General features: G+C 40.4%; 1 protein-coding gene across 4 annotated transcripts; it reads right to left on the bottom strand.

Annotated features, from left to right (window-relative positions):
- Window positions 1–53: 53 nt before the first annotated feature.
- Window positions 54–27,963, bottom strand: trim33 (tripartite motif containing 33). 4 transcript variants are annotated; one of them, XM_041945578.1, is made up of 21 exons: window positions 27,387–27,963; window positions 22,761–22,879; window positions 21,458–21,611; window positions 20,970–21,102; window positions 19,697–19,813; window positions 19,476–19,590; window positions 18,509–18,655; window positions 18,060–18,177; window positions 17,465–17,748; window positions 14,754–14,948; window positions 11,611–11,667; window positions 11,149–11,349; window positions 9,902–10,034; window positions 9,590–9,653; window positions 8,932–9,082; window positions 7,843–8,273; window positions 7,286–7,397; window positions 7,130–7,204; window positions 4,310–4,462; window positions 1,959–2,009; window positions 54–826 (listed from the first exon to the last, which is right to left on the bottom strand). In XM_041945578.1, the coding sequence occupies exons 1-21, from the start codon at window positions 27,961–27,963 to the stop codon at window positions 605–607; spliced, it is 3,609 nt and encodes a 1,202-aa protein (XP_041801512.1). In that variant the 3' UTR covers window positions 54–604. The 4 variants fall into 4 exon arrangements, with proteins under 4 accessions (XP_041801512.1, XP_041801513.1, XP_041801514.1 ...); XM_041945579.1 differs by lacking the exon at window positions 11,611–11,667; XM_041945580.1 differs by lacking the exon at window positions 1,959–2,009 and having other exon boundaries at window positions 27,387–27,962.
- Between the last annotated feature and the right edge of the window lie 15 nt (window positions 27,964–27,978).

The raw sequence follows: 27,978 nt of genomic DNA, 5'->3' as shown, positions 1-27,978 counted from the left end.
TGCTGTCGTTTTCACAATTTAGGTGAACTGCTCTCTGGCGACCCCAAACCTACTCCACACCACACATTTTCTTTGATATATTTCAAGAACAAGTTTTATTGATGACGCACCCAAAGATCTATACTGTCGGAATACCTTCAGTGGGCTAGATTCTCTTATTTACATAACATTTCCACAAAGTCATACAAATACTTGGTAGGTTTCATGTCAAAGTATAGATATAATACATTAAGAATTGAGAACAGGGGGTTTAAATGTTTTATAAAGCAACTGTCACAACAAATCTACAAATGAAAATGCAAGATAGAAAAGAAATGACTACCTACTGCAAAACAAATCCTACTTCAAACTCTGTACAAGCAAGTTTTGAGTGTCCATGACACATGGAGGGAATGCAGCTCTTCTATGTTTCTGTCTTCGAGAGTTCTGATGAAGGCAGATGTCTAATGTAGCGGACAGTAATTCTTTCAAAGGCAAGGATGAGATAAACCAAGCAGTTTGTACAGCGAATCTCGTCCTTTTTGTTTGCTGCATCAAACAAAAGAAAAGTGTGGGAAGTGAGGAAGACAGTTTTTCACTTCTCTTGTTCTTTCAAGGTTAGCTCTCACTTGATGTGGACCACTTTCTCCTCTGTTTTTAACCGTTTGCGTCTGGGCTGTAAGTCCTCCTCAGAGTCATCTGTGTCATCCTCCTCCTTTTCCTTTGTATCTGGGGTGTCCTCGGTTTCAGGTCTTTCAGGGAAGCTCTGCCCGGGGAACATCTCCTGCAACTTCTCCTCAAAGTACAGGCCAACTGCCTCGCCGGATATCGCCATCTCCGATCCCGCCTGCCAGAGGAGGAGGGGAGGGTGGGAGAGGAAGAGGGTGAAGAGTGATAGGACGAAGCAGGTGTGAGAGTGCCATTGAGCAGGAGGGATGAATGGGTTAAGGCAGGGAGGAGGAAGAGGAGAATGAGGAGACAGATTAGATCTGGTTAACACTCCTGGTGACAGGGTGGCCCTGGCTCAACCTTGATGCAGAGATATCCTGCAGCCCTGTCCCACTGTGGCTCCATGAAGCATTTCCACAAACTTTTAATGAGGCTATCTGCAAACACTTACTACGATTTCAGGGTCAACCAGGACGGCTTCTTGAGCCCTAAACCCAGGAGCTCACTCACATGAAGAGTAAGATAGTGATATCACAGCCAGCAGCTCTCCTTGATCTTAGAAAGCCTAAAAAAACAAAATGTAACCTGGACTGATGCTCATGTGCAACTATTTGCTTTAACATTCTGAACATAAATAAACCATATACTACGGGGGGCAGAGCAAGCCATAATTTGTTTTGGGTCTCTCACATTTTCCTTTCACATGCACTTACTTTCATATATCCACTTCACTTTCAAATACATGCATTTTCACTCTCATATCCATACAGGTTTGACAGAGCACATCTCTGACCACACCTATCAGTGAACAGTGACACTCAAGGCAGGGTCAAAGACAGGGAGAATAACTGGAAGACATTTAGAGTACTAGAATTTCACTAGGTTGCACATATGAAGAGGGCTACCAATAGAAAAAAAAGGGTACTAGAGAGAGAAGTTCAAATGTCAGACAAGTCTGTGTGTGTGTGTGTGTGTATATGTGTGTGTGTGTGTGTGTGGGGGGGGGGGGGGGGGGGGGGGGGGGGGGCTTAAATGGATTACTTTCAAGACCTCTGAGTGAATTTAACCAAACAACACATGGATACGTTTTCAGAACCTACCGACACCCTGTTGTCGATCACACTGTTCCTAAAGATTAACTGGAAAGAATTTTTCTAAGCCTTTCTAGGTATAATTGTTACTTGTTAAACTGTATGACTGCCCAAGTCTGCTTCTCATGAACTCTCTGTGCTTGGATGAAGGGCAAAAACACTGGTTGGAGCCTCAGTGGGAGGGGACAGGACATCTGCGCTCTATTTGAAACGTCTTACCTGCGTATTAATCTGTTTCTCCTCATCATAAACCTGGATTATTCGAGACATCTAAAAAGGGGCAATAACATTACAACAAACACAGTGAAGCAGCAGGGGGGAGAAAAGAGTTCACAGCACAGGCAGGTTAGATTATAACAGATCAGAAGTCTGTTTATGGCCTACTGTGCTCAAGCCTATATGGTGCGCATCACCAAGTCATGACTGCAGAAATTAACAGCAAGTCAAGTCTGCACTCAGTGTTAGGTCCAGTTACTCTTGTCTGTTGCTCATAAATCCATCCAGGTCACTATGGTGATACATACATTTTTTTTAAAGACACACTTTGTTTTTACCAGATGCCAGCTCTTACAATTGATAATATATGTTTTAATAGAACAGTAGATAGCAGAATGTTGTATTCACAACTGATGTAATCACAGGATTGATTCAATCATAGCTTAATTAACTGTAGCAGACTGACAATAGTTTATTCTTGAACAAAGTATTCTCAGGGAATGCTATCAAAGCCCTCAACTAACCAGCAGTTGAAGTACTGCTGCTCTCCCAAGCTCTTCATTCTAACTTTTGATAGCTTTTGAAAAATATAATTTACATTAGGTTTTTGTTTGTTTGTTTGTTTGTTTTTTTGGTTTATATATGCAGTTTCTTCTTGTCAAGGACAGCATTCAACAGGGCAGCCTTTCTTAATTGATGTTCCATATTTTGTTTGTCTAGTTGAGCAGAACTTCAATGTCTTTACTAATCAGAACAAAAATATTGATTTTTGTTAGGTATATACATTACTTGTAAATGGGTTTTTACCTACCCAACACTGACTAACTGCACAACAGAACGACAGACAGACAAACCCATAGCTGTTCCAAATGTCTAAAAACATGTCTGAAGGCATTTTCTGTTATTACAGATAAATAAACAAACAAATTTTCACTTTTTTCACTGTGTTATGCTCACGGTCACGGTACACTTTATTTTCTACACACTGCCATTTGCTGTAGATATTCTTTTTTGTGCAATACTCTTTTATTACGGGTGTTTACCATTTTGCTATTTTATTATTATGTATATAATCTTTTTACTGCTCGATATTTTGATATTTTATTATGTATAGTTTGCTCTTTATAGTCTTAATTCAGAATTTTTCACTTATTTCACTGTGTGTAATGCTGCTGCTGTACTGCAATTTCCCAGCTTGGGATAAATAATACCTGCCTGCCTGCCTGCCTGCCTGCCTGTCTAAATAAATAAATAAATACTTCAATTATACAAATTCAGTTTGTTGTAATAAGAATTGTTTGTGTTCAAGCCTTCAGTTCTGGAAAATATAACAATGAAAAGAGCTTTAACTTATCTTCCATCTAGACCTTTATTTTTGTTGCCATGGGTGGTGCCCTGTGTTACCTGAATAGTCACATGAGTAATTAGGCTCTAATTAATGATCTAATTATTTAAAGGAAGAGACTTGAATGATTAAATTACATTACAGTGACAATGTCCTTTATATTGTTAAGTCTAAAATGACACAAACTGTCTCGAGCATTACCAACAACCTTCTCAAGTGAGATCCCTGCTTGCTGTTAATTTTGGTTACATAATAACACCATCGGTGGTGAGGTTGTCCTGCAAGGCTCAGAGCCTCTAAGGTCATCATTCACCAAATGAAGTGATGTGACAACATAGTCTGGGTCCAGACACTGGTCACTGCTCGATCAAATAGAAGCTCCCCCATGTGGTTGGAAGGTATAATACATGGTCTCATACAATAAAGTTCATATTAGACCCATATAAAGAAAAGAACCAAATGAAATAAATACATCCACTACACATTCAAATACATCATCCCCCCATTGAAGAATGTGATTAAGATGAAGTGAAATATGAAAAAAAAAAACAAGTGACATCCATTAAAACCCAAATTTGTGATTAATCATTGTGATGGAGATAGTGTTAGGAGGATTCAGACAGTGTTCCTGCAGCCAGTATGAAGACAGCACAGAGACACCTCACACTCCATCCTCCAACATCCAGTGTTAATATTTGGACAAAACTGTACACACAGTGCAGGCTGTCAGTACCACTTCCTTTTCCAATGTCAGGCTGCGCTTCACAGAAGGTTAGACTAACATATTGGTTTGCCAACTCTGGCCTCATTAAAGTGATAGATACCAAACACTAACACATGAACATTGTTTAATCTAGTAAAATAATGTAATTGTTCACTTACATTTTTATAAATTACTAATTAGTTGCTGGCAATTTAAACTTCAACTCATATCAGTCTAACCCTTGTCTGCATGCACACACAAGCAGATGCCATTCCCCAAAGCAGGCTCAAGACTCATGCTACTCACCTCATTGTACTTTGCACAGTTTTTGAAGATCAGGCGCATATCAGACACAAACTCCTGGGTGGACTGGTAGTACAGGGAGCTCCGTAACTGTAGCCTCTTCTTCACCTTCTTCAGATCCATGGGCTGCTTGATAATCTTGTAGTAGTTTGGCACCTAGTTGAAAAAAATGGGTCAGACAACATCAGCAATGTAGTTTGCAGTTTGCAAGAAACAGCAGACTTCAACGGCAGTGGCGTTTAGGTTTTGGGAATTAGTATAACTTTCTGCTGCTTTTGAGTTAGTTTGGATTTCCTGACATATGGTAGTGTTAGTTAGTGATACCATTTGTACATGAATATTAGCTCTGGCTGGGAATCGGGTGATGTCTGAAACAGCTGGTGAATGATCAGCTCAAAATGAGCTGCATTTTGGTATGAAACAAAGTAGTTCTGAGATACCAAGAGGAGAATTAACAAAGGAGAATTAAGCAGTGGAAAGACCAGGGGTACATCCCATCTCTCAAAATTGCATCCTCGTTTCCCTCACTTGCGTCTTTTCCTTGCGTCTTAGTCCCTCCCACCAGGGATGCATGAGAGGACGCAAGGAAACCACGCAAGGAGAGAAGAAACGAGGAAACATGTTTTATGAGAATTGAGACGTCCTTTCCTCTGAAGCGTCACGTGAAGCGACGTCTGTTTCTGATGACGCAACACAGCTGGAGCTGCTGCAGTTACCGTTATATTCACACCCCCACCGCCCCCCGCCCTCGATATATTTACATTTCATACTTATATTTACATTGTTAAAAAGTCTCCAGCACTAGCAAGTAAATATGAAACACTTTTATTAACACACATGAGAATTAATGAGTTCATTCTTGGCTGGACGCCTCTTCCAGGTGAACAGGTGTCATTTTCTGACCTGAACTTTATCAGCCTCGCTGTGTCTTCTGTCCCGTTCAATGAGACACATTTCAGACCTGTTAGTGAAGAGAAACCTACGAGCCATGAAACACATTATTTCACTCAGATAACACGCAGAAAAAGTGACGAGAGGCCGATGTGTTAGTGTTAGAACAGGTTGTAGATTAAAGACTGCTGAGTGGAGACAGATGTTTTAATGTCTGACACTGAACGCAGAAATCAGCTGCTGCGGGACTTTTACCCATCAGTAGAAATAATAGCGGTAAACCAAACTCTGTCTCCAGCTACGTCTCTCTCAGGTCTGGGATATTCCGTCTCTTCTCCACATTTGACATGATTTCTCTGAATATCTGTAAAGAAATAAGTTTCCTCGCCTGCCGTCCTGCGCACATTGAGAGGCGGTTGTTACGCAACGTAAGTGTTTTGCTTTCAGAGCCGCTGCGCAGTGAGAGCGGTGACAGACGAGAGTAGACTCATTTTAAATCAATAAATATGTTTTAATCACTATTTTGTGTCACTTTATATTGAATGCTTTAGTAGTGAGCAGAGTTCAAAGCGGGATAATAGTGAGCAGGTTCCGATGGTCCCTGCTCACTATACATCATCTCTTACGTGATTGAAACATGACGGATCCTCATGTTCTTGTATTATCGCTCTTTGGAGAACGTAACTTTAAGTTAGGCTCATCTGAATTACAGCCATTCACTGCAGGATATTTACACTAGCGCACTTTCTCCACCTCGTTCAAACGTGCCAGCTGTGGGGGCGGAGTCTTCATACCGTTCAGTTGACAGACTTCCGGGTAGGATGCACTGATGTATCCTCGCTCATAGCTCCTCCGAGAGCCCTCCACGCTCCTCGATCCTCGCTCCTCAGACCCGCAATTTTCGCTTTGGGACGGCCGGCAATATGGCGGACCAGAAGTACTTCCGGTTCGAGCGAGGATCGAGGAGCGAGGAAACGACAATTTTGAGAAATGAGATCCACCCCATGACTTGACCACATCTTATAAGGTCAAGCTCAAAAGTAACTGCTGTGCTTTTTGTTGTATGTAGTGGTTAAGATTCTGCTCAGCTCAGTTTCTGGGACACAGAAACTTTTAGGGCAGAAGAACAGCAACAAGAGGAAGGCTGACCTGATCAATTCTTAGCACCTGCAGTGTGAAGTGACCCCTAAACAGAAATTAATTTTTAAGATTTTTTTTTTTTGGCTTTATTCGATAGCTGGACAGTAGAGACAGACATGCAAAAAAGGCCCTAAGCCATAACTGAACCAAAGATGCTGCAGCAACATGGTGTGTGACCCAGACACATCAGACTACAGGGACACTCTCCTAAACAGTAATTTAAAATGAGAAAGTATTGCAACGTTGTACTATGGGAGCAGATATTTGTGAACACTGAAAATTTAAATTTTTTACTTGTCAAAAGCACATGGAAAATGCAGCAAACATAAATCACAGCTCCTTTCAGAAGTGATTATTATGATTTGGTACCTGCGTTGTTATAAAATTAGGTTGATTTGTACAGGTCTTGATCACAAGCATTCCTAAAAAAAGACTGCGTGAGTTCATAAAATAATGAGCATGCCAAGATGAATCAATAGACTAATCAATTGTTAATCACAGAAAAAAAATGACACAAATAGAGTATGAAATAAAATAAAGCAAGGAAAAAATACCAGCACACAGGACACAAAATAGGTGCTGTCAGGCGTTTTTACTGCATTTATAAATTGTCCTGGTATGCAAAAGGAGTAAACGTATCTTGGAGGATCAAGAGATCAACGTTTACCACCAAATGACAAATAGAAGGAATGAAACAGGACAGAAGATACAGGACATGGGCCATCAGGTAGTGAAACTAGCTGGTGTGTGTGTGCGTGTGTGTGTGTGTTTAAGTCGTGCAGAGCTACTTACAGAGCTAGGAACAGGTTTCCTGAAACCCACACTGAGCTCATGACAGAAGATGTGCAGCAGGAGGCGTTCACATCTCTGGAGAGAGAGGAGGAGAGTGAATTAGCTGCCTTGTACCAGTCATGGGGCGGCCTTTGAGGGTGTGGGGGCTGTACTGACCCTTTGGTCCTCGGGACTCAGGCCCTGCTCGCCAGTGATTTTCCTGCTGTCGTCACAGTACTCTATCTCAGGGTTGCTGAGACTCCGGCAAAACGTGCAGAGAAAGTCACCCCTGAGACGACAAATAAAAATATAAGTTAATAAATAGCACAAAAGAAATTTTGTCTAAATGCTATGAGAAAATCCAGAACATTGAGAATAATTTGGAGTGGTGTATTAAGACGTTAGGTTAGACTGATGTACTGCATATGTCTGTATGAGGCTGTTACTACAAATCTGGTGTCAACTTTGTCTAAAACATGTTCTGGTTTTACTGCTGCATCATTGCACATGACTTCTCCTTCTCTATTCTCTTTTTGATCTTCTTGCTTCTACTTGTGTGCTTTTGCATGTTTCGCTACATGGTTATCTCACTGAAAAAATAACCATACTAGTCATATTCTAGTAAGTGTAGGTATGAGAGTTTCAAGAGACTGCCCTGTTAGCTACACTGCTGTTATGAAAATATACACCTAAAAAAAATAAAACAATAAAAATCATCTATACTGATCACTTACTTTGGGAAGATTTTTATGGTGGGTACATGGCATTTCATGTGGAACACTTTGGGACAGTGGTCACAGCACAGCAGGTCACCACCGTTGATGCAGACAGCACACCAGTCTTCATTGGGGTCGTCCTCTTTTCCACCAGAATTGCCTGTTCCAGCGGACGCCCCGCCCCCTTTGGTCTCTGTCCCCTTGTCTGAGTTTCCATTAGTGAGCGGGGCGCCGGCCGTGCTGCTGCTGTTCTCAGTGGATAATGAGGTAGTGGAGGTCAAAGTGGTAGTGGAAGGAGAGGAGGTGGTCGTACTGGGGCCGTTTAGTCCAGAACAAGGGGCCTCAGATTGGGGTTCTGTTTTGATGCGCTCCCCTAAAGCCTTAGGATCATCTTGGCCTGTCGATACAGCTCCGACAACAGGAAGGGGGCTGTTCTCCGGACTGCTCATCTGGGGGAAAACACACACAAACAATACTAGACTGTTGGAAGACAGTATGATAATGTTTTGAATATCTGTCTTGTTTTCCTCACTTTTATTTCACATTTATAATATTAATCAATTTCCCATTTTGTCCTGACTGCATTTCCCTTTTCCATCATCCTCATCACCAATTTTCTATGTTACTTATATATATATATGTAAGATGGGCATATCTCCGTACATTCAAGGCAAAGATTTCTGGATTCTGTCTGAAATAGTGGCATGTAGTGCAGAGTGATGTGGCTGAAAATGTTACCACAACAAATCATCCTTATTGTGCAAAGGCATTTTTTGTTTACCACAATATATCCAAATTATCGAAAATTTTTTGTCAACAATATATATCTTTGACAAATATAGATTTTGGCAGATTTTGCTGAATTTATAGTTTTACCACTCTCCAAATCGGTCCTCCTGCATTCCAGGATTTTTGAACAATAAGTTATTGGAAGGAGGCTTCTTGTGACAGGGTGAGTCATATCATGATGTAAGCTTACCACAAGCACAACTCAGTACAGATAACCAGCTGCCAACATGTATGGCGGATCAGTGCAGCACGATTTTATCACATTCACAAACCCTGTGGCTTATTTGAAAGTTAACTGATGAACTACAGTATTCATACCATGCAGGCACTCCTGGCATCTTTGCTCCGCTCTGTCTTCAGTGAAGAAGCTGGACAGCTGTAGCTGTCGTCTGTGCCAGGCTCCTGCTTCACCCGCACCTGCTCTATCGCAGCTCCACCTCCTGGCCCTGCCCTCCCCGCAGAGCTACAGCTTAAACACACAATAATAAACCATGGAGAAATTATTAATGCAATGGTTTAAACTGAAATGCTAAAATGACTGAACTGAAATGGTTTAAATATATATATATAGAAAGATGGGAGAAGCAAAACATACATGTTTTTGAGCAAGCATGTGCTAGCCAATACCTGTAAGTCCCTTTCCAGTCAATGTACAGCTCTGGTGCCAAGGTGTAAATTATGCTCAGCAAATACTACATGTTGAGCAGGTGGAATCAGATTCAGATGAAAAGTCTCACTGTTGGTGTCAGACCTTATGCATAAACCCATGCATGAACCTATTAACACTTAACTTCAAATGAATACTCCTCCAAACCCTATAATGTAGCGATCAAAAGCTCACAATCTGCTGCACACTTCTAATGATACCCGTTTACATCATGTGTCTTTACTTGACCTGACAAATTAAGGGTTTAGTTAATTTTCTAGAAATTTTAAGAGGGTGTTTTGCCATTAAAATAGTGTCATATCTTCTTACCTGCCTCTGCTGCCTGTGCTGGATGTGCTAGAAGGTCGTGCTGGTGTGTGTGCATTAGATGGACCTGCAGACAGAAATGAGACAGGAAACACGTGAAGAAACAGCAGTGATCACCTTGCCTTGGGCAAGCCTATGAAAAGTGTCTTTTCTCCAGAGTGGACATAAAAAACATAGATTATGCTTTAAAATATTCTACTTTATTGCTTTTGTGGCTAATCCTGTGTATTACATATGTAATACTGCTCCAACCTCTGTTAGATGTGAATGAGAGCTGATGTGAATGGTAGTCTCTCTCCCTGAACCTATGGGTACCTGAAGATCCAGAAGAGTGTGTGGACAGTCCAGGTGAGGGGTTCATGTCCACTGAGCCTAGCTGATGTTGCGTGCTGGCTGTGATGTAGCGAGACAGAAGGTGTCCAAGGTTGCTGGAACCTGCATCCTCCAGCTAGCGATGCCAGAAAGTACAGAGGCAGGAAAAATGTCAGGAGAGAATCACTTTAAGAGCTCAATGGATTTGTGCAAATCAATATATTTAATTTAAAACTTGACCAGGGAAAATATCACCAGCCAACAGACACATATTGGAAAAAATTGGCCTGTGTTACATTTGTCTACTGTTGGGGCACTCAGGTAGAGCCCAGGATCTACAACAACTTGTGGCCCCCTGCCACATGTAAACTCCACTCTTGCACCACATCATAAATGTGCTTCTCTATTCCTTCAGTTGTCAATGGCACATTTTACCCATACAGTATATAAATTCACAATTTACTTATTTTGCTTTTCATTCTGTCATTTGCCCATAATGCATGTATATTTTCTAGAAACACTGTACATATTTTTACTCATTCTTCCTGCTCCTCTTCATCATTCAGCTAATTATATGTGTGATGGAATTTCGACATGTTTCTATACTTTTCTATTTTGTTTTCCTATTTTTATGTAGTCTTAGCTGTTTTACTGTTGTATTGACCAGAGGATGTCCTGGTGGATCAGCTGTTGTAACCCCACTGCAATTAACCCCCGGGTACAGAGCAAATAGCATGAGGAAATTATACCTGACTGTAAATTCCTGAGATCAGGATACCATCAAGTTTTATTGCACACAACTGTTTTCCTGTTGCCATCTGTTAAACAAGTTCTGCTAAGTTCAACCAAAGGCCAGAGGCATGTCAGAGTATAAGAATGGGGTGAAAACATCTGATCACTGAGCACAACTCTGAACTGCTTACTGCCATGTGGTTCTGTGGCTGTGTCTCCTCTCTATAGAGATGAAACACTTTGTGCATGTTACTTGCTTTCCAGAGTGGTTTGTTTGGCTCTCTATAGGCAGACTGGGAAAATTTTCCACAACAAATGACACTTTTAATTCCTATTGGATTACATTTGATACATTTTCTTAATGGACAGAGTTGTTGATGATTCTACATTTCTATCTCTCAGATTAATTAAAAAACTAGTGTGGCTGTCAAAAATTTAAAGGTGGCAGGTGAATGAACAGAAAATATTGCGGATCCTACCCCGGTTGAAACAAACAGACGTGGTTAGAAAATGCGCACCTGTATGGGTGGGATCTCAGGTAGGCAGGGCAGGTTCTCAGGATTGGTGACAGAGGGGATGAGCTCAATGGGACCTATGATGGGGCTGGCAGGGCTGCGGTGAGCATGGGCGCCAGCCATACTGGCACTGGTGGGACTTGTGGGGTTGGCGTTATGTAGGGATGCCACCGGGAAAGGGCCTGCATGCCCTGGGTTGGAATGCTGCATGGAAAAAGAGAGAAGATGGGATGGAAGAAAAGAAGATCATATAAAAGAGGGAAGGAAGGACAATGATAAGAAGAAAGAAAGAGAAAGGAAGAGAAGAAATGAGGGAAGACAGGAACAGTGAGACATGTCATTCACTGAGGTTTATCAAATATTCTTCGTTGAGAAAAGAACACGGTTGCATGATCATGCATTTGGGTGACAACACATGCTGCACAAGACACACAAATGACAAAAGTAGGAAAAAAGGTGCCAAACCCCTGATTGTAGTAAGAAACGAAACCTTTGGTGGCTCATCTCAGATTCTATAGACATCTGGACACAAAGAAAAAGGGGCTGGATATAGTGGAGGTTTCTCTGACTGAGTCTTACATGCAGGCAGTAATTGTACATTTTCATACTGTACACGTTACTTGATTTGAGCAAATAATCAGCTTTACATGTATAGATACATTATTAAGGCAGTGTGAAGTGAATGAGGAAACAATATATTTGCACCCTGAAACAAAAATCATGTAAAACAACTTTTTTTAGTATTCTCATACAATTAGCCTGAAGCACTTATCCAAGGTAGAGCCAAAGCAAATTGAAAGCTGTTATTGAACCATTCGGAGTGCATGCATGGTTTTGGTCTCTTTTGAAATGTAACACTGAAGTTTTATCCCCAGCAGTCAGAATCAGAATTGAGTGACAGAAGTTTGAACTCTGAATATTTTGTTGCAAAATAGATGCCTGCACATGACTATATCTGGGACATCCTAGCTGGAAAACATAATGGGACCACAGCATTAAGCCTTACATTAGTCCAAATTCAATAACAAAAAATCATTAAAAAAAAAAAACACAGAAAATGAATATTTTTCAAATGTTTTTCTAATCGTCAGTCCAGGTGTTCTCCACAAAAGGTAATCTACTCTATTTATTCAGGATGGGTCATAATTTTTAAATTTGGTGGCTGGTCAAAGAATGGTCAAATAGTTCCGGGTGAATATCGAACCCTATTTTTGCTTGAAACACCCATCCCTAATACCATTTTAGAAAAATATCTATATTTATATTTAGGACATCTATAGTCATATTAAGGTCACCACTTATACTTACATATATTTTTATATATATGTAATATTTGCTATTATCATCATTGAAGGCACTGTGTAATATCTCTATTTTACTGAATTTCTGTTAATTACCCACTGAAGCAGCATATCCTCGTTTTCAGAATTTCACTGGCTATACGAAACGCCAGTCATCTGCAGAATCAGTTGCAACTTGCTTGATCTTTACAAAGATGGACGGGCAGGCACTTCTGTTCAATGCGGACTCTCATTTGATATTGTCAGCTGTGGAGATAACATGGAAGATCCTATTTGGTCAACTGAGGTGTCAATCAAAAGGTCAGAGTGCACCAACTATTTTGATACCAACATGTTGACTATGACATGTATTAGACAGTTTACCTGTTCAGTTAACTTGTGCCTATAATCAACAGGTGGAAGATTAGTACATCTGCTAGCTAATTGGAAATAATAAAAAAGCTTTCGATGGATAACAGTGTTTTGGACTAAATATTTCACTGAATTGTATCATCTGGACCGCTGCCAATGTAAGAAGTTTCTGTGTGTGTTTCAATCACTGGATTACTATGAGACTTCATAGATGAGTAGACTGAATTTTGTAACTGTTTGTCGGTGGTGTTGACTGTACCTGCTGTTGTGATTGTATCTTGAAATGGTTTGCATCAACTGAATCACAAGAATCTTAGCTTTCCAACACTGAATGGCACGAGTACAAACATAAATGTAGCAGTTGTATACATAGACAGGTGATGTACTTAAAACTCTAATGGCCTGTGCAAAAACTCTGCTTTAACAGGCTCCTATGATCTTATGTATGGGAATTCAGATATGCTATTATTTACATTAAGTAATTCAATCAAATTTAATTTGCCATTTATGTACACAAAACCACAATAAAAAAATACACTTTTCATTTTCATGTTCGAAAATCTGGTTTGACTAACAAACCTGGTCTTTTAATTTTCAATTTTATTTTGGCAGATAATATGCTAAATTTAATGTTTGCTATGGCGATTTAGTCCTCTAGTAGCATAGGCTGTTTTTCCTGTTTGGTTAACTTCTGCCTGTGCGCATCAGTGTCGCACTATTCCACTGATCTACAGGTGGTAGTAACACGGTACAACGTGTAAAGAAAGGGAAGAAAAAGACTGCAAGCTAGTCAAGATAGATGTAAACAACACTGAATTTAGAACACTTGATGTTTAAGAGGGAGGGAAAGCACATGTTTGTTAGACCTCAAGGAAACATTCAGTGTGTTATGGTGAGGAACATAAAACGTAAACAGAAGTTTTGTTTGTTAACAAGAAAACTCCATAGGCCCCTTTAAACTAGAAAAATAAATGCGAACTGGAGTTTTGCATTTAAAAATTGAATTCTTTGAAAATTGTAGCTCAGTTTGAATTTACTTTTGAATAAATGCAGTATTTTCCAGTGTAGTTACCCATCTAAACTAGTGGGCAAATATAACATCCAAGAGCCCTCTGCAGGAACTTAACAAAATGGCATGTAGCTATTGATGCAGGCTATGGTTTTGTTATCCATACCCTTGGGGAACGAGGTTGAATTTGGTCAGCAGTAGCACATTTTGAAACATGAAAATGAAAGTCAGATTCTTCTATTTAAATGCCTTGTATAATGCACACTGCTAATGAATTTTCACTTTGATTACATGATTCTATTTTACTACTGGCAAGGGTTAGGGTTAGGGGCTTTTTCCACTTAAACATAAAAACATTTTTGATAAGGGTCCCTTAAATTTATTTTTTTTAAGAATTGTGACCAGTGTTTGTCCTGAGTGGGACATTTACAGTTGAAAAATAAACCCTGTTAGTCCTCTCTGGTAGAAATTCATTACCATAATATTGTAAACAAACTCTAAAAAAAAAACCACAATTAGTGCCACAAACAGGATAAAATAGACAAACTTGTTGGAAAATGGCTCCTCCTAAATGTCTACAGACCAGTGGGTGCAAAAAAGCCAGAGGAAACCTCACTTCAGTGTCTGTTAGTATTCCTAATGTTGTTTTGCGTTGCATGCATCAGATAAATAATTGCAAAAATTGTTGAATATTTCTTTAGCAGGCTGTTTGGCTTCTTCAGACCACTCTCACCCTGTGTGTCTATACAGTAACGTAGCACACCAAAAAAGACATTTTGGATTAAACAATCCTTTAACATTCATGTTGGTACATCAATCTGAAATAATCCAACATTAACAGGAACAAACGTGTTACACCAAAAACAAAATCAAATACAAAACGAACACCCAAATTATATGTGTTGATCTATTTCCATACAATAAAAGCAGAGTGTGTTTGCACTGACCTGTCTCTGTAGCTGAGGCTGCATCATGGGGGGGTACTGCTGTCCATTATGTCTCGGCTGAGCCGTGGGCATCCGGCCCTGTGGTGGACCCGGGAGACGCATATGGTGGGAAGAAGGGTAAATTGGGGGACCTGGCCCACCATTCATACCCCCAGGCCCTCTTGGTAGCTGCTGCATACTGATGAGCCTTGGAGGCTGTCAAAATCACACATATATCCAGACTGTGTGAAAATCCGATCACTGGATAAATACAATCATTGCAAGTTATGCAAACAGCAAATGATTAGTATAGAATAAAGAATAGTAACAAAACATTATCGCTGCAGACATGACAAGTTTTCCCTCTTTAACAATAAATCATTTATTCCGAGGTTTCTGACTGTTGATTGGACAAATTAAGTTCTCAGGGTTTGTTGCACACAAACACATTATCACAGAATTTACAATAACACTTAATAAAGACAAAGATAATGAACTGCTTATGGTCTCTCAATCTAGTTCAAAGTCTCTGCAAATTTATATCCTCATGTGTAGAAATGAACTGAAACTGATTCTGGAAGGCAGGAGATCAATCTAAAAATGTACACACGCTTTGGAAAATAACGGGCAAAAATGTTAAGCAAGTCATTTGTAGTTAAAGCCCTAAAACACGCAGAACATTGGTGTCTTGGAAAAATGAAGACAGAGAAAGAACCCATTAAAAACAACAGTGCTATGGACTATCCCCTTAGACATCCATGCCTGTGTAGTGCCTCTAAAATGTGACTGTACTGTCAGACTGCACATGACAAAAAGAAACTAAAAAGAAGTTCTAAAATACAGTGACAACATACTTGATCTTCTTTAGATATTTCAGTCAATTTTCCACATGTGTGCTCATCTTGGAAGTCTTGTGGTAGTCCATTAAAAATAATCCATCTGGTGAAGCTCTGAGAGGTCTGGACAGAATTGCATCTCATAACACTACTACTACTACTACTACTACTACTACTACTACTACTACTAATAATAATAATAATAATAATAATAATAATAATAATCATTACAATCTAAGTGCTTACCTTTCTATATGACAGTGAATTTTATGTTGAGAAGAACTATTTAACACATATCCCTGAGTGAGACCTTTTGTTGTATTGTGAGGAGAGCCCAGGCCAGTCACCATCACAGGAACCGAACCGGAATCTCAGCTACTCTCCCTTTAAGCCTCTTGTCAGTATAAATAGCAATCTTGACAGTTTGATCCAAGAAGCCTGAAATTCAATTCACCTTTTGCTTTGTGAAGCACTGAGCCTACATAGATACATTTGTGAGCTGTGTCTCTCCCACAAGCTCCCTCTGGGGCTGATACAGAGTACACACCTTGGGTGCTGGAAGTTGCTTTCTTTTCCATCCTCAGAGAATTAGCTCAGCCTAGCCCATACCTTTTGTTCAGCCTGTGTCCTGTGACAATGGCGAAAAGGAAACTGACAAATGCAAAACAACATGCAAATACTGCCGTACGATGGTCAACTACACTACGGATACACATCAAACAAGAGAAGCCGTTTGGCACATTGCTCAAATCACAACAACAACAACAAAGCTTCAGCCAGGCCAAAGTAGCCTGAAAGAAGCATTTGGAGCCCTGCTTCCACATAACAGTCGGAGAGCTAAGAAATAACAAGATGCATCAGTGAATATATATCCAAGTCTTTAGGCCGTTTTCTGCGGTTGACAAAAATGGATTTTGGAGGTTAGTAAAGTGGAGACAAGTATACAATTCCATCAAGGCCACCCTTAAGTCACACAGTGGTAGCAGCTTTGTACCAAGAGACAAAAGCTAAAGTGACACAGAGCCTCAAAGAAACAGAGTGAATCTCAATAACCACAGATGGGTGGACTTCATGAGCTACTCAGAGCTATATTACTGGCGCAGCTCATGTTATGACCAGCGAATGGGAAATGAAAAGCTTTGTCCTGCAGATGCAGCCTCTTTTCCTATCACACACCGGCCTCGTCATAGCTGAGGTTTTGAAATCTGCTGTTTTGGAGAGGGAGCTCGAGGCGAACAATAACAACAATCATCATGGTATTGCTGTCTTAATGGACGTTGCACAAGGTAGGGATGTAGTGGTGAGAGAGGCTAGACTGTCCCCACACATGAAGTGATTAGCACACACTTTAACCCATGCTTCACAAGCAGGTTTGAACGGAAGCCGTGCCATCCGTCTGCTTGGTCGAGTGAGGCGTGTAGCAGCTTTTTTTCATTGCAGTTCAACTACCACAGCTGAGCGCCAAACAGAGACTGTTAAACCGAAGTACAGTCCAGGGCATAAACTGATCATGTAGTGGTCACCCAATGGAACAGCTCTTTGAATTATTTTATAAAAGGACTGCTACTGACTGCTGCATCGTTTTTGTTTTGAAATTGTACATGGTTCAATCATTCATTGCCAATCACAATTCATGGCAATTTTTTGCACATGCTTAATGGCAGCTTCTTTTATTTTATTTTTTGAAAGAAGGAAAGCAGAAGCGAATTTAAAAACAAATGAAAAAAAATGCAGTACACACTTATTAATAAAGGTCATTTTTTCAACAAATTTGTCTTTCTTTCTTTTTTAAACAACGCAATAAATATTGTATTGTGGACTTTATATGGAGGTATTATCGTACTGTGAGTTTTTGGTACTGTTACATCCCTGTTGACCGGTGACTGTTTTGCGTACCTGCTGCTGAACCATGGGTTGGCCGGCCTGTCGGGGGTGCTGCTGGGACATTTGGGAGGCAATGCGCATCTGCTGCTGGATCTGCTGCTGGTGCTGCTGTTGTTGTTGCTGCTGCTTTTGTTGTGCGTAGGCAGCCTGCTGCATGTGCTGCAGCCGAAGCTGGGCCAGGTTGATCTGTCCGGGGTGTTTGCCAGGGAGGCTTTGGCCTGTAGAAATGGGCGGTCCTCCTACCATCACATTGGGCGGTTGTGCAGGTGGAGGTGGCTTCTCAACTACCAAATTACCTAGAATAAGAAGAAGAGAGATGACAGCAAGCACAATTTGAAGAAGTGCGCACGCTTCTAGACAGTTGTGAAATACATTATTTTTTATATGCGGTAGGGCACATTAATCAATTTCTCACTGCTCATTTCTATGCTGTATTTACAGCCATTCACCATTACACAGAATGCAAGACTCAATCTTTGCTAAGTAGCGAATTTATACTGTCTCAATTTTAAGACTGATCAAAATAAACCAATAAGAAACAAAGTCAATATTTGCAACAGAGAAATATTGACTGATGAGTGATAATAAGGCATTAGGCCTCTCTCACCTAGATTCACTACATTTTTGGCCCAGAAGGTTGGATCACAGAAGAAACGCACAACTCCGTTGGCCTGTGGCGCTGGCTCCAATCTAGCCTTGAAGAGCTGGCGAAGCTGGAACAGGATCTACAGGTACACAAACACACACACACAGAATAAGCCTGGCTATATCGGACCAACTAACAGCCCATTTTTCAACATTTCCCCACAACAAAGTTATCTCAATTATCTAATTTGCTGATGGTCTTGTGATAAGTATTTAAATCGATGTGGCAGAAGCCTCCCTTGTTTGAAAAAACTCTACATGTCTACAAAAGGCAGGTACAGTGGCATACTCCAAACAAAATGTCAAGCTTTTAGAATGCTGCTGAATAGACTTCCAGGGCAGAAAAATACAACATAATAACTATGACCTTTCATCTGACAGTAAATTGCTGTTCACACTTGGCGAACATACCAGCCTCTTGCTGTAGAGCAACGCTGTGCTGCTGCCAGTAGTGATGGCCCAGTGGCAGAAGTTGAGCACATGGTGGATCTGTTGGGCCAGCTGGGTGGTATCCTTGTGCTGAGCCACAAGCCTCATACTGCGCTCTTTGGTCAGACTCTAGACAGAAAGTGAGATTATTCTGGTTAAGGGACTGCTACTGAAGAGCCTGAACATCCTAGTTAAATCACAAAGCCAAATTGCTTTCCAAGCTATCACAAAAATGTTAGCATGTGCGTAGAGATGGATTAGATGCTTAGATGTGATTAGATTAAAATGTAATGATCCCTGTGGGGAGCTTGGGTTATTGCAGCACTCCGTGATAGAATGCAGCAAAGACAAACAATTAAACAAATAAGAGCACAGCAAATGGGGAAACAGTAAAGTATAACGGCACGTAACATGTAACAAATGGGATTCAATGAGAGAACTGAGTAAAGATATGCAGGGGGGTGGGGGAAATTATAGCACAGCTGTCATAAAGCAGAAGGCGTGAGATTGAAAATTAGAGATTGAGAGTGAAGGCATTAATGAAAATTATGTGTAATTCATGGATGATAAAATATTTATTACACGCAATTCACGCACATTATAAAGATATATTCAACATCCATAATAAATGAGAGGGAAAATGTGTTGTTGGATGTCTTGTCATAGCTGTATGTGCAGAGTTCGGACGCACAAATTGCACAAAAGCTCTTTGCAAACCACATTTTCAATATGTGATTTAATTTCAATGAAATTAGTGTTTCAAGAGTGAAGTTTGTATGTTTCAGTTCAGTAACAATGACTCAACACGCACAAGCTGAGCTCGCAAAAACACATACAGAAAGTATTGTTTTGCATCCATTGCCATACGTGTACTAATTATCTTTTCCAAGTGATTCTGCAGTGCCTGTGAAGCTCTTAGTCAGACTGACTTTCATTAATATTCTCTTACCTCCAACTGCTGCAGCAAGGATTTGCCCTTCTTGTTGATCTCATTAATAAGAGTAAACACTGCGATTTTAATCTCATGCTCCACCTTCTTATGTGTCTCATTCAGCTCTTTTAACCTGAAGGAAACAAAGACACACATGTTGACTGCGTATGTCAGGTAACATACAGTAACTATGTCACCAGGCAGCATGGGAGGGGAAGCCAATGATGAAACACGCGTACCTGCTTTGCACCTGTGAGACAGAGTAATGAACGTAGCTCTTCTTTTCCTGTAGTTTGGCCACACTGGTCTCAATGATGCCTTTATGGTTCTGGAATGCTTCCTCCAGGAACTGGTACCTGAAAGATGAGAGGTAACCCTCGTATGCCACCAACAACTTTCAATGTCTGAAAGATCATTTTACAAATTGTGTTAAACAAAAATAAGAAAGAGGGTTAAAAAATGTGTGGGGAAGAAAAGTAACTGAAAACTTAAAAGTAAAAACTAACAGGGCAAAAAGAGAACCTGTTCAACAAAGCCAAGACCTATTGTGCTTGGCATTGTTTCTTAATGGTAGTCAATATTGGGTTCTCGTTGATCTGACATCTTCATCTTAAATCAGCTGTTACAGTTGTCATGTATCTATGCACGCTGGCATGGAACTCCTGATCTGTGAGGAAACAACCTTATATTTTTCATGATAACGGCGATAGCAAAGTTTGTGTTCTCAAGGTAACAAATTAACTTGTGATCTAATGAAAGCAGCATTTAATGAAAAAAATTGCAACCACGGCCATTCTCGTCTTCCATACCAATTGGGAACGTTCACGTGTTCGCAAAATGTTAATCAATCCCTAATTAGATGACGAAAATGAAAACCCAGCAGGGCTCCAGATTCAAACCGCAAGGATTTCAAACTACTGATATCATCTATCAAGGGTATGATCAGCACTCATTTGTTGGATTTACTTTGTTGGACTTAATATTGGATTTTAAGTATTGGATATTTTGTGATCCCATTGTTGGATTTCATTTTCATGTTTGTCAAACTGATTCAGACAGGACAACATTGGTGGGCCGCTGTTCTTTTACAGCCTCTGCCAAAGTCGTGACTAATGTGACCGCTTTGTTTACCATCAGCACACCTGATGGTCAGACATGCAGAAAATTTGTTGCGCACATTCACACTCCCGTAAGGTGGCCACATAATTTACCCACCTCAAGCATGTTTCAGCTCTCTGCAACTGATTTTCATAATATTCTACAGTGCGCTGAAGGGTAGGGTAGGAAATCAATCAAAAACCTTGTGGTGTGCTTTGGGAAATTGTCAGCAGTAATGTTCAGTGTAGGTAAATGGTAGTCAATGGCCAAACCAGTGGAAAGTGCAACTAACATACAAATTTGAATTGACATGAACATTCAAAATACCAATGCTATACCAGTTAAAGAAGCTGATAGACAGGGGAGATTTTAGTAATTAAATAGACGTGTGGGATATATTAGATGCTGAGCTACCTGTGCTCCTTGTGCTCCAGCAGCTGGCAGTCCCTACAGGTCAAAGTGTCACAGGTCTCACAGAAAAGCTTCAGTGGCTCCTGCTTGTGGATGGGACAGAAAACAGGCCTCTGTCCCGACGTACCAACAGACTCTATAGACACACAGGAGAAAAGACACCACTGATGCTTAATTGGAGAGAGAGTAAAACAAATGGGAAGGCAAATCAACAGAAACCAGTGAAACAAAAACAGGACAAGAATAGACAGCAAAAAAAAAAAAGCTGTGTCAAACCCAGTAGTTATGTCTGGTCAGAGCTTCAGGATGTATGGTCCCCCAGCTAGAGGTACCATCCAAGCAGCCAGACTCTGCAGCACTGTTGCCATGGCAACAACATATCAGGAGCACCACATTCACTGTGCTTCAACTAGGGCTTGTCTTTAGGCTTTTGCAGTTTTAGCTTCAGTAAATATCGGTCTGCCATTCACCATGAGGGTCAGCCATCTTACCGGAGGCAGCATCAGCATCTTCTTTAGTGTGAATCTTGTGGTCCTTGGTTATTTTGACCCTCTGGTGGGCCTCCACACAGGTCTTACACAGCCATTCTCCACACTCCACACAAAAGCCTATGGTTCCTGCGTTGTCTTCGCAACTTGTGCAAACCTTGAGAACACAACAACAGTTAGTATCTTAAAGAGCTCTACATTGCACCTATTAGGATAATCTCCTTCATAATATGTGTGCTCAGATCCTCAAATGATGTGGCCTTGATACTGATTCAGTAATATAACAAAATTTGATTTGGGACAATGTAAAACTGTTCTGGGCTAAAGAAAAATGTCTGATGTTAAAGTCCAGAACTTACTAATCCTAGTAGCATCTGTTGTTTAGAAAACTCAACCTAAACTACCTATTTTCTGTCACGCAAACAAATTTTGATTGCAATACATGAACCAAAATGTACTCCACAGAGTGCAAAGCATACCACTTAGATCCATTATGGCTGTGTCTTCAGTCAACACACTGTACTTTACAGACATAGATTTGTGAATTATTATTATTATTTGTCTTGACAAAGGGGTCAGGGATTATAGTCTTCTGGAAAGTGTGTTCTGATGGTGACACTAAATAAATGGTCATCGGTTCTCTAAAACTGGTTCATTTGAGTTGGGTAATTGAGTAATGGATCAAGAGATGCATAGTGTAGTTTTATTGTTGTCACTACAGGAAAGCCAGTGCAACCAAAATTAAGTTCCTTCCTTAATTTGGACACAGGATGAATGTCTCTAATACTACTGGCAACTAGCAAGAAAGTTATGACACAAAATGGTTGCAGGCTTGCCCTCCCACTAACAATGACTGGGCAGCAATATTAATAAAACAAACTGTAAAAAGAGTATGACTGTTGTTTTAAAACAACATACATGCCTGTGTGATATGTAATTCACAAAATCTGTCATCAGTTATTGACAGAAAGACTGTTCTTGTAATACCACTGCATTACCCATGTCTTATTACTGAGCTGGCTAGAAAATAACAGTTAAAAAAAGTAAAGAAAAAAAATGGTTGAAGATTAGAGAATGATAAACGTATGATCTGATTCTTAGCATTTATTGTTCTGGGCAAAATGTAATTGGTATATATGTAGATACAACTGCCCTGAATCATGGACAAACAAGACTTTGCCTTGCCTTCACTTTATTAGAAAATAAAATATCTGAACTCCAAGGTAATGCAGAGATCCTTCAAAACATCAGAGGAAAACCTCCATGGCAAATCATCATGGCCAGGACGCCAAACATTTTGACATACCTGTGCAGACTTTTCATCAGATGTGCTGGTGGCTTCTGTGGTATCTTTGACAAAGTAGTTGTCAATAATGTCACTTTGTTTGTAGTCCTGGTGGCACACCGAACAGCGCATAACATTTACTAAAGACAGATAAGAGATGGGGACATGAGTCAAATGAGAGTCAAAAGGTCAGACACTCGGTTACATATTCAATGTCTACTTAGTGACATTTCATTGATGATTGATCTTTGAAGAAAATGGAAACAAAACCAAACAAGCAGTCCCCATCAACGAAAAGCCCATATGTAAGTGATTACCTGACTTCTTATGAAGTCCTATTAACTCTCTGCTAAGAATAGTCATGCTTCATACAAAGGAGGATTAAATAAGAGGCCTTCTGCAGACTTTCTGCTTATATCCATAATTTCCTGTAGGTAAATTCCTGTGGTTATTAAAAATTCTTGGCACCGTGTAATACTCACTGCCTACTGATGGAGGCTAATTGATTAAGCGCTTGTCTCCATAAGAGTCAATCTCATCATCCTTGGCTGTTTTATTAGAATATTAAATCACATGGCCAAATGAGGACTGTTTTACTTCATCACGTTATGTGGCTTCGTTAATGGAATTAGTTAAATTACTGCTATAATTGTGCACCCCAACAAATAATTAATGAAGGCATTAACATTGCAACTTATTTTCTTAAGTCTAATATTATGCACAAGCTCAAAATTCATAAAAACAATTTTAAATTGAGTCAGCATAATAATATGTTACTCCTCCAGCTGAGGTAAAAACCGGTGTAAGCCAGTTTGAGCCAGACTACACTGGCTCAAGCAGCACACAGCCAGTTTGTATAAGCTCCAGCTGTATGGGTCCCTGAGTGATTGGCTGTGAGAGCAGCTGGACTGGGACTGCATTGAGGAACCCACACGACCCCTAAACACAAACACACACGCACTTGTGTTTCTATCCTTATGAGAAAACTCACTGACATAACGCATTGCCTAGCCCCTTACTCTAAGCCTATCCATCACAACTAAATGCCTAACTCTAACCCATGGCCTAACCCTAACCCTAATCTCATTGTAACCTAACTCTTAAAATAATGTCTTAACCTTTAACAGCTTGTTGACGTTTTGAGGAATGTCCTCACATTCCAAAAATTTCTTCACTCTGTTGGGTAAAAACCTGCTCACTCACTCCTTACTGGTCCTCACTATGTAGCAAGTACAAATACACAAACACACACAGATGGACTCACACACCAAAACACATACTACACAGATGTCACTTTGAACTGGAGCAGTCCATGCGCAGCTACACCTCTGTATGGCCCCCTTCAAATCAACACACACTATTAAAACCATATTCTAAACAGGACTGGAGGTTGTGTTTCTCTACATTTATCAAAGGCTCACCCCTCTACTAAATACAATATGATGGGGAACAAGACTATCAGCATATTTTAACGAAAAACAGGTTGGTTTGACCAAATATGGCTACTGTTTAGCCAAAAATTAACAGAGTCATTATGCAAGTGCCAGGGGGCACTATACAACTGATAGACCAGAGCTGCCACCACAACTTAAACTGGGATCAGATTATCTCCCAGATCTCCCTGAAATACAGAAGGAGAGTGAAATCTCAGGGGACATCACTTATCTTAAGTGACAGATATCATCTCATCTCCATACTGCTTGGTGCTTGTTCACTTTTAATTAATTCCAACAACATGGAAACCACAAAGTATATTTGGAGATTCGGCTATGATGAAACCTCTCCAATTTATTTAGATTATAACATGAAATGGAAATGTTGGTCCAGTAGAAAATAAATAAATAAATATTTAAAGGCCTATATTAGTAAAAAGCAACAAGAAACAATATGTCACATTAACAAGCTATCACCAGCTAGTACAGCTGACAGTACAAAGGAGAAGTAGAAAGTGAGGATGAAATCATGAATGAACTAGTCAGTACAGGAAGGAAACATTGAAGTTGCCTCTGAATTCTGCACACTCACATGGTTTTTACTTTTTTCAATTCATGTGTATGACTTCAGTAAAAAATATGCACAGGGTTTAATAGGATCAATCAGTAGCCTGGCTAAGTGTAATGACCAGGGCAGGAATGACATACTTCTACTACTTAATCCTCTCTGTGAAGTCAAGTTAATCAATGCTATAAATGTAGGTAGTAACAAACTTTTTGTATTACTGAACTACTAAGGTGGAAGTGGTAAATTAATCATTTCCTGAGATGATAGGGCTTTCACAAACCGAGTAAAGTAGTGTGGACAGATTGGGCCAGATGCTGTGGAGATCAATATTATGTTAATTGAGAAGAAGTGTTTTTAGACCCCATCTTCCAAATTACAGCCCAGGGATGGAGAGAGTGTGTGTGTGTGTGTACGTCGATCGATCGATAGATAGATAGGTCGATAGATGGATAGATGGATAGATGGATGGATAGATGGATAGATGGATAGATGGATAGATAGATAGATAGATAGATAGATATACACACACACACACACACATATTCTTTTCATTCAAGCCCAGGTCATGCGTTTCCAAGGAGGGTTGAATTAAGCAAGCAGACTTGGTTGCAGAAACTTGAAAAGGTTTCGCCTCCCATTCAAGAACTGAAGAATCCCCTTAGATGAGAGGAAAAATGTCTTAATTTAACCCTCCTTGGATTAATTCCTGAAAACAGCATTTAGACCAAGTGATATTAAAGCAACACTATGTAATGGGGAGAGTCAGCGAATAATAGCTTGCTAGCTGCATGGCTAACAAGTTGATGTCAGCAACAGTTAGTAGCAATTAGCTGTTAATTGTGTAGTAAGTAAAGTCATCTGTCCATCAGAAAATTTCAGAGATCACTGACAGCTGAGGAAGGGCAGCCAGACGATATCAGAAAGAATACCAGAAAAAAAATATTCCCCTGAATTATTATCCAGATGGAATCCACCTGGTCAGAGCTGCTGTCATTCACCTGGGTGCTACATTGGTGTAAAAGTGAACTGCACTCCAAAACTGTAGGTGCGCCAAGTTGCAAAAAAATACCTATTCATGCATAACATTGTCTAAAAGACTCTTGCTAAAGTCTCTAAAGTCATTTTATGTAGACTGCCAATGCTCAGATCGGTTTTACATGGGTGTTGTAGTGACTCCATACATCTGCCATTATATTATCAGCAGAGGTGCTTTACAAAATGTCAACTCATGGCAGCAAATGCTGAGGTTTATTTTGCTAAAGTTAAACTTCAAGAGAGAGACTATGTGAGGATACTTATTGAGACATATAACAGATAAGATGAGACTTTATTAATCCCCAGCCAGAGAAATTCGGGTGTTACAGGCAGTAGGCAATAGCAGTTGGAAAAAAATAGCAACCGAATAGACAAATACAACATACAAAATAAAAGCTGAACATATAACATATAAATTTACTCTTGAGGAGTAAAAACACCTTTTCAACCTTGTCTGTTTTCACTGAGGGGGGAGTGAAACCAATGACAAAACTATAGTGTTGCTTGAGTCTAAGTCTGCTTGCTCTCTGAATGAAGCTTTTGGTACACCAGCTGAACTGCTTGTGACTGATTCTAGGGGGCATCTGACACTCAAGCTTTCAAAAAAATGCATCAACATCATGGGGCCTACCAGGCAGACTGTGATGTGTACTTCTTTCAAAACCAGTTAGTAAGCAAAAATATTGACAAGTTTGCATGTGCACTTACACTACATCGTAAATAACTATGAACTGTATTCACCAAAGGAAAATAAATTGGAGACCTTGTCTCATAATTATGAATTCCATGTCCTATAGTTATGACTTACCTGTCGTAAAAAGTACAAGACAAAACATTGCAATAAGGAGATATGGATCTCATAATTATGAGAGAAGAGGTAATAGTACAGAGGAATCCCAGTCATATTCTGATGTCTTTTAGGCAGCAACTTAGCATTTGGACTTTCGAGGAATACAGTATGAATGCCTTTGTACATTAAGTACTTAACAATTATTTTCTCCTCCCACTACTCTACTGTTAGCAGTTGCAGTGGAATGAGGAGTGGTGCATTATCAGTTTGACTAGTTCATTCATCTTCTTGAAATACAAAACCATGACCGAGAGACTGGCAAGCAAGAATGCCAATGGATATCTGTCAGATTAATACTGCCTTGCTATTGAACTATGATAGGACACAACGTGAAGTCTGTTAAAAATGAGTACGGCACCATCATCGATTCGGTACATACATGATTCCTTAACAGTCCGTTTCCCATTCAAACTCAACAGATCGTTAAAGTTCATGTTACTCACTGCCGCCTGTTTATATCTATTGTGGTGGAAGACGTGATTAACAGCTGGACCAATGATTCCCATGGGAGACGGGAGTGTATTTGACCTCAGACAGCCACCTTCTTCAGTGCAATGCAATAGTCTGAAATTCAACTCCCTGGCCGGTGAGCATCAGTGTGTTTAGGTGTAGTCTCGCATTCACCCCCTAGTTATTTCAGTGACCTTTACCCCTCCGAGGCCGAACATCTGATAGACGGCGATTCGTCTCAGATAGCATCAGCTAACAGACCAAAGGACTGTTCATGGGTGGACCTAGCAAGTTACTTGTGAAAAACTCACCTATGTGTGTGTCTGTTTGTCCGTGTGGTCCAGGCACCTGTACACTTATCTGCCTCTCTGGTTGCGGGATACATTTTAAGCAAAACGAGTGCAGACAAGGCAGAAGTTTTGGTTCACAGTCTCGGCTCTGAAGATTTTGTTTACACACTGCGCACGTATCCAGTAAATTAATCGGAGCGGGTACCGGCGTGGCCGCTGGAGCCGTAGGAGGAGGGGACATTTCAGTGGCGAGTCCGCCAACAGGGGCATCCCCAGCGGACAGAGTTTCAGCTGCCGTTGGCTCCGCATTGGTGCTGCTGGACCCAGCCGGGCTGACGGCGTTGCTAGCGCTACCGTTGGCTTCCCCTCCCGCACGAACAGCCCCGCCACTGCTAACGTCCCCTCCGTCGCTGGTGGGTGTAGGTGCTTCGGTAGCGTTATCAGTGGACTCTGTTCCTTCACCGCCCTTCGTATTCGCTTCTATGACTATTACCGCATTTTCGACTTTCGTTTCTGGCCGCTCGGTATCTTGCGCTGAGGGCACTGAATCCGAATTTGTAGACGGTTCCATATCCTCCTCGCCTTTGTTATCCGCCATCTTCCTTCCTCTTTG

The sequence above is a fragment of the Chelmon rostratus genome, chromosome 10 (genome assembly GCF_017976325.1).
Source record: "Chelmon rostratus isolate fCheRos1 chromosome 10, fCheRos1.pri, whole genome shotgun sequence".
In the NCBI taxonomy this organism is placed as follows: Eukaryota; Metazoa; Chordata; class Actinopteri; order Chaetodontiformes; family Chaetodontidae; genus Chelmon; species Chelmon rostratus.
This window is presented reverse-complemented; position numbering and strand designations above follow the sequence as displayed.

What these genes read in the sequence shown, in the direction of transcription:
- trim33 (XM_041945578.1), bottom strand. Translation starts at nt 27,963, where the DNA reads ATGGCGGATAACAAAGGCGAGGAGGATATGGAACCGTCTACAAATTCG. An exon ending in ACAAACAGACACACACATAG is followed by an intron (nt 22,880 to 27,386) that starts GTGAGTTTTTCA and finishes ATCTGTCTTTAG; the next exon opens with TAAATGTTATGCGCTGTTCG. An exon ending in AGAAACAGATTAATACGCAG is followed by an intron (nt 827 to 1,958) that starts GTAAGACGTTTC and finishes CTCCTCTGGCAG; the next exon opens with GCGGGATCGGAGATGGCGAT.